This window comes from Pseudonaja textilis, chromosome 2, assembly GCF_049901715.1.
Source record: "Pseudonaja textilis isolate UNSWEBS1 chromosome 2, rPseTex1.2, whole genome shotgun sequence".
In the NCBI taxonomy this organism is placed as follows: Eukaryota; Metazoa; Chordata; class Lepidosauria; order Squamata; family Elapidae; genus Pseudonaja; species Pseudonaja textilis.
Genome location: NC_141991.1, coordinates 29,029,251 through 29,045,997, shown reverse-complemented (window position 1 = coordinate 29,045,997; position 16,747 = coordinate 29,029,251). Strand labels below are relative to the sequence as shown.

Below are 16,747 nucleotides of genomic sequence, written 5' to 3'. Positions count from 1 at the left end.
TATTAGAAATAGCTAATTACTAATTAGAATAAGAGCAACAGATTCAGCTGCAATCTGTTCTCCCTGCATCCGTGTGTGTGTGTGTGTGTGTGTTTGTGCGTGTATCTCTCTTTGTCTGTCTATCTATCTAGCTATCTATTTATCTATCTGTATCTGTCTGTCTGCCTGCCTGCCTGCCTCTCTGTCTGTCTGTCTATCTATATACACACATGCATACATATATATTAATATATGTATATACGTGTGTCTGAGTTTTTCTCAACTTCTGCATCTACTTATTTAGGCAACACAAGTTACATGCATGTTAGGAGTTTTGGAGTCCATAATTTTGGGTAAGGGGGTTTCTTCATTGCTAGAGGTCACAGTGAATGTGCTGTTATGTTGTTGTTACCTGCTCTACAAGTTTTCATTACTCAAAGACTCCCCTGGATGCTGACAGTTCCCCGTTTAAAAAGAAGAAAAAAGTAAAGGATGTTTCTCCTTGAAATGTAATGTATAAATGGAAGCAGAAGAAGTCAGGATGGATGCAGCTTCTGAGGACATATAATGTAATCTATAAATATATTCTATACAACATATTCATACATAGGTTTATTCAGTTCCTAGTTGATTAAATGTGGCCCTTTCTCCAGGTTTGATTTCTCCACACTCCATGTTTCTTCAGAAAGAAAGGGGTTTTGAAAGAATTTTCAAAATCAACTTATCTTTTAGGATATTAATGCCTACTGAGATTTTTTTAAAATGCAAGAGTGTTTTGTTGCACATCAGTGCCTCAAAGGCTGGTAGATGGATTAAAGGGGATTTCTCATAGTAATATTGTTCCAGCTGGGTTGAACAAAAGCAGCCCGTAGAAATGCTGTAGTGTAAACTGTATGACCATTGACACTTGCATAGAGTTTTATCTAATGCATATTTTAACATTATATTTGCTTTTTAAAGTGTAATAACATTTTTAAAACCATTAGCACTTTTTTTTTAGAAATGAGGTAATCAGAATTAGCTTAGAACATTCTAATTTTAAAATTTGAACTTTGAAAAGTTCAAATTCCTTGAAATATTAATTTTACCGTTATTTCAATTTTGCTGTTATTTACCATTTAAAGAGACTATTCTCAACTGATCATTATTATTTAAATCTATGAACAGAATTATCCTTTACTTTAAAATATTTTCGATTTTAACCAATAATAATGCATGAAGAAACACTGACAATAAAAGCCAACATAAGAAAGAATATTACTGAATATTAGTAAGATTATAGGGGAAATACGGTAGAAGAGAGAGAATAACCTTAGATATTTTAATCCTGATTGATCGATTATGTGTTATCAGGTTGATGTTGACTCTTAGTGACCACATAGATTTTATCCATGGTGATCTGTCTTTAATCTAGTCCTTCAAGTTTTCCAATGGTGGAATTTTCACATCATCATCATCATAGTAATAATATGTAATAAGTTTAGTAATAAGCCCATTGGTACAATCTCAAACCAACTAGAGCACCATCAGTATTGTCAAATTCACCATCAGTCAATTGCAAAAGACAAGTTGACTTGGAACAGTTTACATCATGTGATGCTATCTGTAACACCATCAAACATCCACATCTGCCTATCCCAGGTTCTTGGGAAGGACTTGATAGGTAGATAAAAGTGCCCAGTCTGAACATCAGGAACATCTTAATTACAGTCAATTGCAATTACTCAGAACAGCTTATATCCCATAACAATACCATCAAACAATAAAAGCTGTTTTGGGGACTTTGGTTCATACAAGTTCTGATGGGCGGCTGACTACCAATTGCTCTGTTTGATCCATCCCAGAAATGCAAATGAGAGTAGACTGCTTCTGAGACGCAATCTTTTACAGCCCTCCTTGGGCAAGCAGTCTGAGGGCTGATGTGCGTTTTGTCAATGAGCTGATGTTCCACCTCTTATGTGGATTACCATCCAAATTTTGCCATACTTTAGACACAGAACAATTTTTATTGTGTAGAAACCTGTTTGGTTCCCTAGGCTTTCCTTTAACCAGTTCTCTGTTTGTGATTATGTTTGTGTGTGTGTATATTGCCTGACCTCAGAAAATAATTCTAAGCCGGAAAAAAAAAGTAGATGATTCCCTTGTGCCCCAACGTTGCTTAAGACTACTGAAGAATGTTTTGGATTAGAAATGTATACAGTGCAAGTTAGAACAGTGGGCATAGCCTTTGAATAAGCCGGATAAAGCCATCTGGAAAACCTACCTGAATATTTCAAATCTGTCCCATCTGCAGTGAGAAGTGAATCTTCTTAAAATATAATTTGCTCTATACAGGTAAATGAATCTGCCCTCTCAGCAGATTCAACCTGAATTTGCAGTGTTCCCTGGCATTATTTTTACTCCTAGGCTTCTCCTTACTTGAGACAGATACCAATAGTATCTTAATCTTTCAGAATAAAAATAATCTTTTTCTTCAGAGCACTGTGTGTGCAGACTGCTAAAATGCTCCTGCATTTCACAAAGCCAGGCTGCTTCTGATGTTCAGGTTGCTGGCGATGGAGGATTTAATCACGGAGATATTTCAGCAAATCTGTGCAAATCCTTATTTGTCTTAAAGGGAACAGAACAGAATAGAATAGAATCTTTATTGATTTACTCATTTGACCATACCAAATGACTAAATCAATAAAACTAATACAAATATACAAGTAGATAGAAAGAAAACAATATGACATGTTCATAGTAAGTTGACATCCCTACAATTAACCCAAACTGATCTAAATTCTGTCTTCTTTGAAACGGCCTTTGAAATAAAGCATGCATCTTACTAGTGGTATGCCGGTTCATTCCCTGCATGTAGTAAGATAGTTTCTTCTGGCTGCCCCAGCATTTTTTAGTTTTCAAACAGCAATAGCATTTGGACTTATGTACTGTTTCATAGTGCTTTATAGCAGTCTGTGAGCAGTTTACAGAATCAGCATATTGCCCCAACAATCTGGGGCCTCATTTTACTGGCCTTGGAAGGATGGAAGGCTGAGTTAAGAAAGGCTTGAGCTAATCGGGATTTAACTTCTGGCAGTAGGCAGAGTTAGCCTGCAATGCTGCATTTTAACCACTCTGTCACCATGGCTCCTAAGACTCAGAGCAACCAGCCCTTTCTGCAGAGTACAATTTGCAGTAAAAAAAAAAAATTGTCCAATGTCTTCAATGGCTGAAGCTGCTCAAACTTTCAGTCTTTCTTCACATGAAACTCCATGAAATCTCCCATGTCTCTGCGGAAGACTGGCAGAGCACATCCATGAACACCAACTACCAGTCAGAAGACATGATGAAAATTCCTTAACTTCACAACACATAGACCGACTTAGACATAATTTTAACTAGGGAACTGTGAGCATTTTAGACCAAGCCAAGTCTAAAACCATAGAGAATTCTTGGAAACCTGGCACTCAGATAGATTGGCCATCAACTGGCATATTGACATAAACAACATCTACATGCCATTCAAGAGACATTGAAAAATACTAAAAGGAAACAAAAAGACCAAAACTCACAAACAATCAGCACCCAGATGAGCATAGATTAATACCATTAGACCTAACAATCAAGAAGCAAACAATACTCCAAACAAGGGGCTGCCAAACAAGCTAACAATAAACAACAGTTCAATCAAGGAACCATCAAGACCACTCCCACCAACACTGATATATTAATAAGTAATAATAATGCAAAACAAATCAAAACAGTACTTACTTTCTTGCTGATGTCCATTCCTTCAACCAAAAAATGTCTGCTATTAGCAATGCAATGCCTTCCTTTTTTCCTCAGTGAAATTCAGTCATCCCTTATTCTACCTATATTTAAAGGTGGCTTATTTTAAATCAGCGGTGTCAAACTCGCGGCATCACGGCAGTGTCATGGGATGTATCAAGACTTTTTCCCCCTTCGCTAAACCAGGCAGGGGTGGGGCCAACACGTAACACATCCGCCCCACGGGCCATGAGTTTGGCAGCCCTGTTTAAAGCATTTAATCAAAATGTTTTGGCTATATTTTTTAGAAAAAGTGCTCAAATGTAAAATTATCGAACATACAGATTAAAACAATACATAAAGTGACAGAAATAAGAATTAGCAGAAGATTCAGGTCATAGGATCATGAAATATAAATGGACCTCAAAGAATGTAGTCCAGTCTCCTGCTAATTTAAAGAATCTGCAGTTGATGCAATTTGGATCTCTACTTAGAAATTCTTAATTAAGTAGTGTTCACCATTGATCCATTCTGAAATAGCATGTACAATCCAGATGTTCTTTAGGGTGTTCCCTTGCCTTGAAATTTGAACCTATTTTGCTTGGATCCTATCTTAGATCCAAGATGTATGTGACAGAACCACCAACCATGTGATTATATTAGAAGATGGTGGTGATACTATTTTTCTGAGTAACAGGAAGCACCAGTGGTTTGAAAAGTATACCCAGATACATTCAAAACAACTACAGTATCATATAAATCCATAGATACCTCATTTACAACATTAACTGTGTTTACAGTCAATCAATTAATCAATCAGTCAGTCAAGACTGCAGGATATGTTTCAGTATGCTTTCCATAAGACTAAAGGTTGGTTTCTGTGCCAGTCAGAAGCATGCAAAAGTAATGACCAAAAAGTACAACTGAATGTAATTTAGGATGACTCAGGACACTGAATAGCCAACCTGCAGATGTCAATAGCAGTGCAGAATCATTCCACTTGTGAACTGTAGAGTGTGTAAATTGATCAAATATTTCCAAATAGAACTAAAAATAAAAAATTTATAGTACAAATCTGTGTAATATTGTTCCAGGAAATGGCATGTTTTAGAATGTTTATTAACATATGTATGTGAATACAAATGGTCTTTATAAGACCACTAAGATGAATTTTATATTATTAATGTCTAAATCATTGTTATATGGTGAGTAATCCTGGGTCCATTTCAAATATATAGTTATTATTATCAACATCATGTTACTAGACAGTTCCAAAACTATAATGGAGCTCAACCTTAGCAGACAAACCAGCTACTTTTCTCTTTTAAAAAACTAGTTACTTACTTCATGACATCTGAGGAGTGGCCCACAATTAATATATTGTTTGCTTTCTTACTCTTAAATGCATATGAATTCAGTTGTCCCTTTGTACATAAACAAGCAATTGCCAATGCTTTCCATTAATAATAACTGTGTCCTCTTCGCTGATGATGTAAAGCTATTCAACACCACAGATAAAACTGCTACCCTTCAAAAAGACCTCGACTATGTATCAGAATGGTCAAACAAATGGCAACTTCAAATCTCAACAAATAAAATGTTCTGTCTTACATATCGGCAAAAAAAATCAGAAAATAAAATACAGGTTGAATTGTCAAGACCTTGTTGATGATCCAAACTCTGTCAAGGACCTTGGAGTACTCATCTCTAATGATCTAAGTGTTAGAGCCTACTGTAACTACATAGCCAAAAAGGCATTAAGAGTTGTTAACCTAATCTTATGTAGCTTTTTCTCTGGTAATATTACACTACTAACTAGAGCATACAAAACATTTGCTAGACCAATACTCAAATACAGCTCATCAGTCTGGAACCCACATTACGTATCTGATATTAACACAGTTGAGAAAGTCCAGAAATATTTCACAAGAAGAGTTCTCCACTCCTCTACTTGTTGCAGACCTAGAAAACCTAGAACTACTCTGCCTTTGGTCCGATCTAAGTATAGTATATAAAATCATACGTTGCAATGTCCTATCTGTCAATGAATACTTCAGCTTCAACCGTAACAATACAAGAGCAAACAATAGATACAAACTCAAGGTTAATCGCACCAAACTTGATTGCAGGAAATACGACTTCAGCAAGAGTGATCAATGTCTGGAATACTCTACCTGACTCTGTGGTTTCTTCCCCAAACCCCAAAAACTTTAACCTTAGACTTTCTACTATTGAGTTCACCCCTTTCCTAAGAGGTCTGTAGGGGGCGTGCATAAGCACACCAAAGTGCCTGCACATTCCCTGTCCTATTGTTTCTTTTATTTTTCTTATACGTATCCATGTATTCACAACTATGTTTTTACTTATACCTATTATGTTGTAAGCAATTGACAAACCAAATAAAATAAATAAATAAATAAAATACAAGTGATGAACTAATATTTAGATTAGCATTATTTTCAAGAACCATCCTTTACCTATTCAGCAAATGCTGTACCTATTTGCAAATCCAAATAGGTAACCTATTTCTTAAAAACATAGATTTAGCAGAAGTTGCTTTTTTCCCCTCTCCTCTTTGTTTTGGTGTCTTAGTCTAAAATTTCCTTGAGGATTGCTGCAATCAGTTATTGTGCTGCCTGCATGCTTTACAAAGCTGCCATATCCTATGTAGGGGCCATCTATCAAAGCAGCAGTGACAAAATGAATTAAACTGAATTGCAGATGTGTTAATGAACCCCTCTGAAAGGCTTAAACAAGCATTAATTAAAACAATGCAGAAGAAGGTATAAACCTTTTTTAGAGCTTTAACAACTATTGCATTCATTTTTTTTAATATTTGGATTTTATTTGCAGTCAAACGCTAGATGTAGGGCTTGTAAATCAGATAAACAGAAAAGCACATGAAGCAGTTCCTTAATCCATAATTAGATAAGTTTGAAAAATGTGAGAGCAAGGGAAATAGGACATTTTTGATGAAGCAGCTTTAAAACAAAGTGCGTGTTGGGGGAAGGTTCGAAGTGCTTATCCTTGCGTGACTAGGAAACAAGCAACCACATTTAAACATATAGCTAGTCCTCGATTTAAAACGGTAACTGAGACCAGAATTTCCATTGCTGAGTTTAAGTGACTTTGCCTAATAACCAAAGATTCACAATTTTGTGACCTTTTGGGGGCGGGGGGGGGGACATGGTTGATGAGCAAATCACCCTACTTGTCAACTGAATCATGTTGCTTATTAAGCAAAGCTGTCTGGGAAGGTCACAAATGGTGGTCACATGACTCTTGACACGCCACCACCATTGTAAATACAGGCTAGTTGCTAAGCATCTGATTTTGATCACATGACTGTGTGTGGGGATGCTGTGACTCCTTGCACACTTGATAAGTGTGAAGACGGGTTTGTTAAAAACAGATCATGCCAAACCAATCTCATTTCATTCTTCAACACAGTGACTAAATTATTAGACCAGCAAAATACTGTGGACATAATATATTTAGATTTCAGCAAGGCATTCGACAAAGTAGACCACAACCTACTTCTTAGTAAGCTAGAAAAAAGTGGAATAGATAGCACCACTACTAGATGGACTCGCAACTGCCTGGCAAACTGTACTCAACGAGTAGTCCTTAATGGGTCTAAGTCTACATGGAGGGAAGTAAGCAGTGGGGTGCCACAAGGTTCCGTCTTAGGCCCAGTACTCTTCAATATCTTCATTAATGACTTAGATGAGGGAATAGAAGGGGAATTTATCAAATCTGCAGATGATACTAAGCTGGCAGGAATAGCTAACACCCAAGAAGATAGGCTCAAGATCCAGGTGGATCTTGACAGACTAGAACACTGGGCCATATCTAACAAAATGAAATTCAATGTAGAGAAAAGTCCTACACTTAGGCAAGAAAAACCAAAAGTACACATATAGACTGGGTGAAACCAGGCTCAATAGCAGTAACTGTGAGAGGGATCTTGGAGTCTTAGTGGGCAACCAGCTAAATATGAGCCAGCAGTGTGTAGCAGCAGCCGAAAAAGCCAATGCAATCCTAAATTGTATTAACAGAGGGATACAATCAAGATCAAGGGAAGTACTAATACCACTCTATAAAACCTTAGTAAGACCACATCTAGAGTACTGCATCCAGTTTTGTTCACCACATTATAAAAAAGATGTTGAGACTCTAGAAAAAGTACAGAGGAGAGCAACCAGGATGATTAGGGGACTGGAGGCTAAAACATACAATGAATGGTTGCAGGAACTGGGCTTGGCTAGTCTAATAAAGAGAAGGACCAGGGGAGACATGATAGCAGTCTTCCAATATTTGAGGGACTGCCACAGGGAGGAAGGGGATCAAGCTATTTTCTAAAGCACCTGTAGGCCAGACAAGGAATAATGGATGGAAACTGAACAAGGAGAGATTTAACCTGGAAATAAGGAGAAACTTTGTGACAGTGAGAACAATCAACCAATGGAACAGCTTGCTCTCGGAAGTTGTGGGAGTGCCATCACTTGAGACTTTCAAGAAGAGATTGGACTGCCATTTGTCAGAAATGGTGTATGGTCTCCCGCTTGGGCGTGGGGGTTGGATTAGATGACCTACAAGGTCTCTTCCAACTCTGATTATCTATTAATCTGTTAACTGGTCAAAGATCACTTTTTTCGGTCCTGTTGCAACTTTGAATGGTTACTAAATGGATGGTTTCAAGTCAAAGATTGCTTGTATCCTATATGAAAATCCTATTGACCCTATTTATATGAGCCTCGGTGGCACAGTGGTTAGAGTGCTGTACTGCAGGCCGCTTTTGCTGACTATTGTCTGCCTGCAATTTGGCAGTTTGAATCCCACCAAGCTCAAGGTTGACTCAGCCTTCCATCCTTCCAAGGTGGGTAAAATAAGAACCCAGATTGTTGGGGGCAATATGCTGACTCTGTAAAACCGCTTAGAGAGGGCTGTAAAGCGCTATAAAGCGGTATATAAGTCTAAATGCTATTGCTATTTGTAAAAGTGCCCAGCTTCTAAGCAGTACATCCCTTCGTGTGGCAAAGTAACTAGAAAGGTCAAAGGCAAAGTTTGACTTTAATTTGGACTGCATAGCTTGGTAGGCTTTAAGGCGTGGGCAGTGGTCTTTACTTGGTGGAGGATCCTGACCAGGCCTGCTACAGACATAGAGATAAAACAGCAGAAAGAATTCCTTTGCACATTCATTTTGAATCCAGACTTTTTTATTCAAAACTTTGGATAGAATAGTATATTGCAGTGCCCAACAGTATTCCAAGGTCTTACCAAGACATTATAAAGTGGTATTAATACTTCATGTAATCTTGATTCTGTCCCTCTGTTAATGCAGCCTAGAACCGTGTTGGGGTTTTTTTGGCAGCTGCAGCACAATGCTGGCTCATATTTGATTGTCCACTAGGACGCCAAAATTCCTGTCACATTTGCTACTATTGAGCCATACTATACACCCATATTATACCTGTGCATTTGGTTTTTCTTGCTTAAATGTAGAACCTTACTTTTTTTTCAGCATGAATTTCATTTTGTTAGATAGTGCCCAATGTTCAAGTCTGTCAAGATCCTTCTATATCTTAAGTCCACCTTCTGGCATGTTGGCTATTCATGCTGGCTTGGTGTCATCCACAGATTAGATGTTCTTCTTCTAAATCATTGATGAAGATAATGAAGAGTACTGGGCATAAGATAGAACCTTGGGGTACCCCACTGTATACTTCCCTCTGTGTAGATGTAGTTCCACTGAGGATTACACATTGAGTATATAATGACTTGAATCTGTCTGTTATTAGGCTACTGCTCAATAGTATGATCATAGATCCTTGAACTGGTCACTGGTTTTCAGATTAATTGAAATTTCTCATAGGAGTTTATATAATTGATGTCACCACAGTTTTGTTTATAATTTGGGAAACCTGTGTCTGTATCAGCTGGGCCTACATGTTTGATATTAATAATCAAAATCTATGCTGGTAGAATTAGTTCATGTACAAGTAATGAGTATTCATAATTAAAAAAGTCACAAAAATGTTTCATTGCAGCAGAAGTTCTAAAACAACTCAAAGCAAGGTTTTATTCAACTTCCTCCTGCTTCTGGGTACCTCTCATTTTAAAAGGGTAAAATAAATCAATATTTGATTGAAGATCATTAAATGTAATTTCCTGTACATTTTGTTTTCTAACCCTGTAGGAATTCATGTTATCAAAAGCAAGAAATGCTTCTTGCTGCTTTTTTTCTAAAACCTAGTTAGAACATGTTTGTATCTTATATTTTGGTACAATTATTCCAAGTTCAAATTTTCTAGCTCTAGATAAATCTATTAAAATTGGTGGGTCTGTTGTAATCCTTGGGAGCTGTAATTTTGGGGGTGTCATGTTAGATATGAAAACAGATGCGAAATTGAACTGAACCAACAAAAAAAAAACAGATTTCATTAAGCTTTGCAAAATCTTAAAATTAATATTCACAGCTATGTCACCTTCGCCTACGACTGGACTGAGCAAGGGTGAAAGAGAAAGAGAAATCAATTCAACGAGTTTTGGAGAATGTAAGAATGAGTTGAGAATTTTATATCTTGTCTTGCTGTCCATCATGTAGTAGTGTTTGTGATTTGGGGGAGTTCATGTGGCTGGGTTGGTTGGAGATTTTGGCATGAAGCATGAAATGTACGAAGAGTCACTAATGCTTTCCTTAATATGTCACTGTCAACCAACATAATGAAAACAAAATATTCTAGCTGAAGTATTAGCATTGCTCTATTTAAAAAAAAAGATTTACCTGTAGCCACCTGTTATCATTCCTTCCATTCATCCCATGTTAAGAACTCTTTTTATAACTTTTGCATGAAATCATTGAGAGGCTGCAATAACGAGTCAGTATGGATAAGCCACTGGTATGAAAATTGATCCTTACGTCATGGGAAACAGATTTAAATCATTGCAGAATACTTGATAGAGGGTTCCCTCCCTCTAAGAAGGTTTCTAGTCCTTTAAAATGTCCTTTAATTTGAAATGATAATTATGCTGATCAGCACTTAACTGTGCTCATCAGTCTTCAAACATTGTTTTCAAAATAAACATTAATGGGAGGAAAATCAGGCAATAACATTTTAAATTTGGAATCCCCTTCACATTTATTTTGTCCATGTGGCTTGTTTCTAACCAATGCCATTTGGTCAGTTTCTATCATTGCATCAGGGGAAATATCAGATAGTTGAGATTTCATGTTTGATGACAACTTCCAGATTACCAGCCATGTAACTCCATTGCCATCTTTAGCTAGCACTATAACCAATTAAATGGCCTCCCAAAGATATGGAAACTATATCAAGAGGGACTTAGAATAAAATTTTGTTTAGCTCACCACTCAGTCAGATGCTAAGGTTAGCCATGTACTTGGATCAATTGATGCAAAAGGCTGTAAGATGAGTTTTGATTCACTTTTGGTTATGTTGTGCACATGTGTGTTTGTAGTTCATGTTGCCATTATCTTATTACTATCTCCTTTCCCTTCAAAGGAGATTCACTGTTAGACTGTGTCAACAGTAATGAAAATAAGGATGTATTGAGATTCTTGAGAAGTATTTGCTGAATTGTAAGCAGTCACACGTATTAGAGTTTATATTTGATTGGATTGTTTCAAATCCAAACCTCTATTAATGCTCTGTCCAGAGATCCTCGGAATTAAAATTCATAGCATCAGTGAGGTAATGATAATTGCATGGAATTATGAGTGCATTAGAATCAATGAATGAATCATTAATATAAATGGAATAAGTGACTAAGCCTGAAATAATATACCAGAGCAAACAAACTTCTTAACCTTGAAAATGTCATCTTCCTTATGGTAAGTCACATTTTCAGGAATAAGTTTCCTTGAATGGTCACTATAGATAGACTAAAGCAACTTTACTTTATTTGCTATCGTGCTACTTTTACTATTTAAAAATAACTCCACTGTAAGGGGTGGGGGGTGGGGAAGCAGCATTATTCTCATTACTTTTTTCTAACTAAACTGTGCAAGAACTGCAAGTAACATAGGTAGAACATATTTTTGTTTGAGAAAATAGAAGAAAAGAAAGCTCTAATTTGGGATGAAAGCATTCTAAAGTTCACAGGTTAAAATAGGTGAGAAAGTGCTGCTGAAATGTTCTGCAGAAGCTATTTTGCATATATCAAACTAGCTCTTAATATATTTCACCTAGACCTAATTGGAAGAAATCTTTGGCTTTTGTGAACTAGAGACAGCAGCCAAGACCAATTAGTTTGGCCTTCAGCTTGAGTTAGTGGCAAAGTTCACAATTTTTTTTATGCAATTTGACTTGCATTTAAACTAAGTTGCTGTAAGATAATAACTTTCAGGTAGCGAAGTATTGACCAACCCTATCATCTCACTATTCTGTCACTATATTTAGAAAATTGTGGAGCTGTAGCTCAGTGCACCAATGCACGCAAGCTTTAGAGCCACTTTAATATCATAAACACTGGTAGGTTAAGATGATAGGACATGGAAAACGTAGACAGAAAAGAATAGATGTAAGAAGAAAAAACAATGTACAGCATATGTGCATTTTTTATATTCCAACTATTTAGTTCATGCACTAATTTAATATTAAACTCTTAGTCATCCTCCATAGTGGAGAACAAACTGTCAACTGCTCGATTTAATGTTACCTACAGCAAACGGAATCCAGAATTCATTTTATTTAAACTGGATGCCATCGGCTTCCTTTCAACACTTCCATGAAAGGATAGGGACTTGGTTTGACCTGTTCTTTTGCTCTGGGATCATTTCTGTATCTGGATGACTCTGGCACTGAATTTTTAAAAGCCAAAGGAAGCTTTCAAAGAAAACATTTCAAAATATCTTGGAACTCACCATTCATAGAAATAGTGGGATTAGTTCCCTCCGCTCAAATATTTCAATTTTAAAACACCATTTCTTAACTGCATAAGAAACTTTATGTTTTGATGCATTTAAAAGTAATTGTTGGTACTTGACTGATACATTAGTATGCTTATACAGTCTCTTAAAAGATTCAATTTCCTTGTGGAATACTGTATTTTATATATTCTGATCCTGTTAGTGCAACAATATTGTCCTCTGAAAAGTTTCAAAAATGTAATGGTCAGAAACGAAGTACATCTTGTTTCTGAAGAGAATTCAGGAAAAGAAGTTTCCTTTCTTGCACAAATGACAAAATAAGGTTTATGCTCAATTTACTGTCCTGGGTTGCCATCTGCCATCACAGATCATAGACTGTGAATGATCCAGCATGTTATGTTTATCAAAACAAAGCAAACTTCACCCTGAATACCTAATACTCCATTTGCTCAATACATTCATTTTGTTACTTACTACTGCTGCTGTTGCATCATGTTACTGAGCCTTGCTAATGTTTCAAGTTGCTGCAAATCTCTGCAATGCATACACATGCCACACTTCGCCATTTCTGGGTACAGGGGAAGAACGAGAGGGAGGGAGAGGGAGGGAGGGAGGGAGAGAGAGGGAGAGATCAAAATGAACAAAAAACATTGCCTTCATTTTGAATCATTTTTGTAGCCAAATTTCAGTGAAGCATCGTGATAGAATCATTTATTTAGCTGATGAGAAAAGGAAAAGCTGAAGAAAGAAAACAATTCCCAAACCAGAACAACAGCCGGAAAGGGAAAGTCACCACAGGCAGGCAGTGTGTTATTAGGGCTGTGGCATCCTAGAAATGTTCAGGTCTAAAATGAGTTTTGCATTGATTATGCTTGCAATATGACATTGAAGCTGCAACCATTAACAAGAGGGCTGATGCACATTAGTCTTTTTGCTATGCACCTAATCTTCTTTCAGTGCTGAACCTGGGTCTGATCAGTGGATAAATAGAGCTCTCACCTGGGGGAGCGTATATAAACCTGCGTATGTAAACCTGGATGTATACCGTAGAAAAGATATATTCTCAGTCAATGTAACAGATATTTTACAAGGAGTGTGCCCAGTAGCTCCAGCCATTTATAGTACTGTCAACTGAATTTATGCTTGCAATTTTTTTAAAAAAAGGCTTGCAAATGTTAATTATTACAAAAATTATTTCTCTTGATTTGTTTTCCATTCCTTATCTCTCTTTTGAAAAGAAAATCAACAGTACTATACTACTAATGGAGTTATACTCTCTAACAGGATCTCATTTATCTAATGACAAAAAAACTATCTACTCATTATTTCCAAAAAGGATCAGGGATTTATAACTGACACTAGCATCAACAAATTCTGATAATGCGGCAAAGAGCAAATACTTAATTGGCAGTCAGTTGGCATCTGAAATAAAAACCATGCTTTAGGTTTACTGAGAACTGAAAAAATAAAATACCTTGACCATATTAAAGGCTGTCTATAACAGAGAGTTTTGAATTATTGCAAAAACAGGGAATCTAAATTCATGGATTCAAGAGTTTGCTGAAATTGTTCATCTATGATAATATCATATTTTCCAAGTTGATATTGTGTTTTCTTATATATGCAATTGTCTTTCACATATAAATTAGTGGTTTGTATATTTGGTATATTTCTAGTTGTATCTCTGTTCAAATCCCATCCAGTTTTAAAGATTGACAGAGATTGACATTAACATCTTTTAGGTTTAAAAGAAGTTTGTTTTGGATGCATATAGTGCATCTATGTAGTGCACTACTATGCAGTGCATAGTGCACTACTATGCAGTGCATAGATGCATATTATGGCATGGATTACAATTGGACATACATACATATTCAAATCTTAGAGTGGGTAGTTTTTCATTGAACCAGAAACATAATGTCATAAAAATGGATTCCGCAAAAATCTCTTTTACCAAGTATGAGAAGAAGTGGATTATATTGGTTTTGCAATTCATTTGGCTGGTGAAGACCAGATGCACTGGACAATGGGCCAGCATACCCTTAAGTTCTGGCACATGTATCTTGGAAGTATGATATATGCTGCATGTTATTCCTCTTTTTGAAAACTCTCAAGCAATGATTGGCAACCATATAAACAACTGTTCCAGAGAGAAAAGGCTTCGATTGCTTTGTCCTACTTGTGCTTTATTCCAAAATAGACAAATGTGTTACTTTCTGATATTAACCTTTGAAATTCATGTGACAGGTTTATAAATATAAGACGTAAGTAAATTAAAAAACACGAGTTTGGATCCAAACCAAAACTCAAATTTACAATAGTTCTAATCCTGATTAAATCTGGATCAAAGTCATTGGCTTGTTTTGCAAGGTTTTGAAGATGGGTATCATATTTACATCGTCTCAAGAGCAAATGGCATCAAATATATTTAATTTAATTAGACCATGAGAAGATCTTCCAGAAGGCCTTGGAAGCTGTGCCATTTTAATTTTAAAATAGTATAAATAACAAAGGGTGCATTTTGCAAACTACATCTCTTTCATTGTAGAAAATGGATGTCATTCCTTGCAAATCAAATTGCCGTCTTGCCCTAAATAGAGGGCAGTGCCATTGTATGTCTGTGTTTTGTAATCGCTTGTTCAATATACTCTGATTAAAACAAACACATCCAGCTAATTATAAATCATGAATTCCTTCTACTTCCTTACAGTTCCAGATTATCAAGAACAGGATATATTTCTCTGGAGGAAAGAAACTGGTTTTGGGTTTAGAATTCTTGGTGGAAATGAGCCTGGGGAACCAGTAAGTATCCAAAATTAGCTTTTTTATTTTTCATATCTTCTTAATTTCTAGGATCATCTTCAGCAAAATATGGCCCTGCTTATCTAATGTGTATTGCTAGCACAGCCTTTGATTGTCTCTTGGATATGGCACTTGATTGTGCTAGCAAAAAAAAACCCAAAACCAAACCAATTGAAAGCAATTTGAATAGCTATGGTCCTACTTCAATCCAGCTCAAATATGAGTGGCAGTTTCCACCAGCAAGTGGCTTAGCCCTGAAGCAGTTGTACAATAGCTACTGAGCTAAACATTGAACAGATGTTATCAATTTTAGTCTGTTGATGATTTGAATCAAGTTAAAGGTAAGACTTCTTTTAATCTGCATATACAGTCTCATTTAAGAGAAATTTACAAGAACTGAAAATGAGCTTGTGGTGAAATTTTGTATCCATGTTGAGTTCAATTCCCTAAAGAAGGACATTTCAGTGATATAAAATACCAATTGAAAATTGTTTTTTTTAAATTGAAACTGTACCAGAAATAATTAATCAAACCTGCTGGTTGTTTGAAATAGGAAAGTAGTATTTTCCCCCCTGTGGAATCAACTGGTTACTACAATGTGTTTCATTATCCTTTTTGTGAATATGTTTCACAGGTCTAGGTTAGATCTAGGTAATCCAAATCTTTTTGCATATTTGGTGCGTGAATCCATTAGGATAAGAGTTCTGATTTGGAGCAGTCTTTTCAAAGGTGTTTGGGGTGTAGGTAATCCTGATTTGTTTCTTGAGCAAGTGACAGCCCTTCTCATATACATTCACTTCCTTTTCACAGATTTACATTGGTCATATTGTGCCATTGGGTGCTGCAGATGCTGATGGTCGCCTGAGATCTGGAGATGAATTGATCTGCGTGGATGGAACACCAGTAGTTGGAAAATCACACCAGCTTGTAGTCCAACTTATGCAGCAAGCTGCAAAGCAAGGCCATGTCAATTTAACTATCAGACGCAAAGTGGTATTCACAGGTAAGCTTCAATGTGACTGTGGTTGTTTTATTTCTATTCTATACTTGGAAGAATAGTGTATTGTACTTGGAGGAAAACATACAATAAGGGGACTTTGGTGCTCTCTGAGCTCGGTTGTTTTCTTGCAGATGTTTCATTATCTAAATTAGGTAACAGCATCATACATCATTGTGTAAAAATACAATAGTTGAAAGAAAATTTACTGTAAAGGTACTGAATGTAACCTGGCAAAATTACAGAAGTGATCAGGATTCATGCTGAATATTCTCCTATAAAAGTTGCCTTGTTACATTTGACCAGATTCATTTAGCTCAACTATC

The 16,747-nt window shown here is 36.4% G+C and overlaps 1 protein-coding gene across 24 annotated transcripts in view; it reads left to right on the top strand.

Moving 5' to 3' along the window:
- Positions 1-16,747, top strand: part of MAGI1 (membrane associated guanylate kinase, WW and PDZ domain containing 1) — a 512,987-nt gene that overhangs the window by 466,742 nt on the left and 29,498 nt on the right. For 13 of the 24 annotated variants that reach the window (XR_015741597.1, XM_087923629.1, XM_087923628.1 and 10 more), the window contains 3 exons: positions 10,209-10,286; positions 15,333-15,424; positions 16,235-16,427. Coding sequence is in view for 23 of the 24 variants with exons in the window: in XM_087923629.1 (XP_087779755.1) it covers positions 10,209-10,286; positions 15,333-15,424; positions 16,235-16,427 (363 nt within the window). In the remaining variant the exon portion in view is untranslated. The remainder of the gene's footprint in view (positions 1-10,208; positions 10,287-15,332; positions 15,425-16,234; positions 16,428-16,747) is intronic. The other 11 variants (XM_026722042.2, XM_026722034.2, XM_087923627.1 and 8 more) reach the window with 1 other exon arrangement.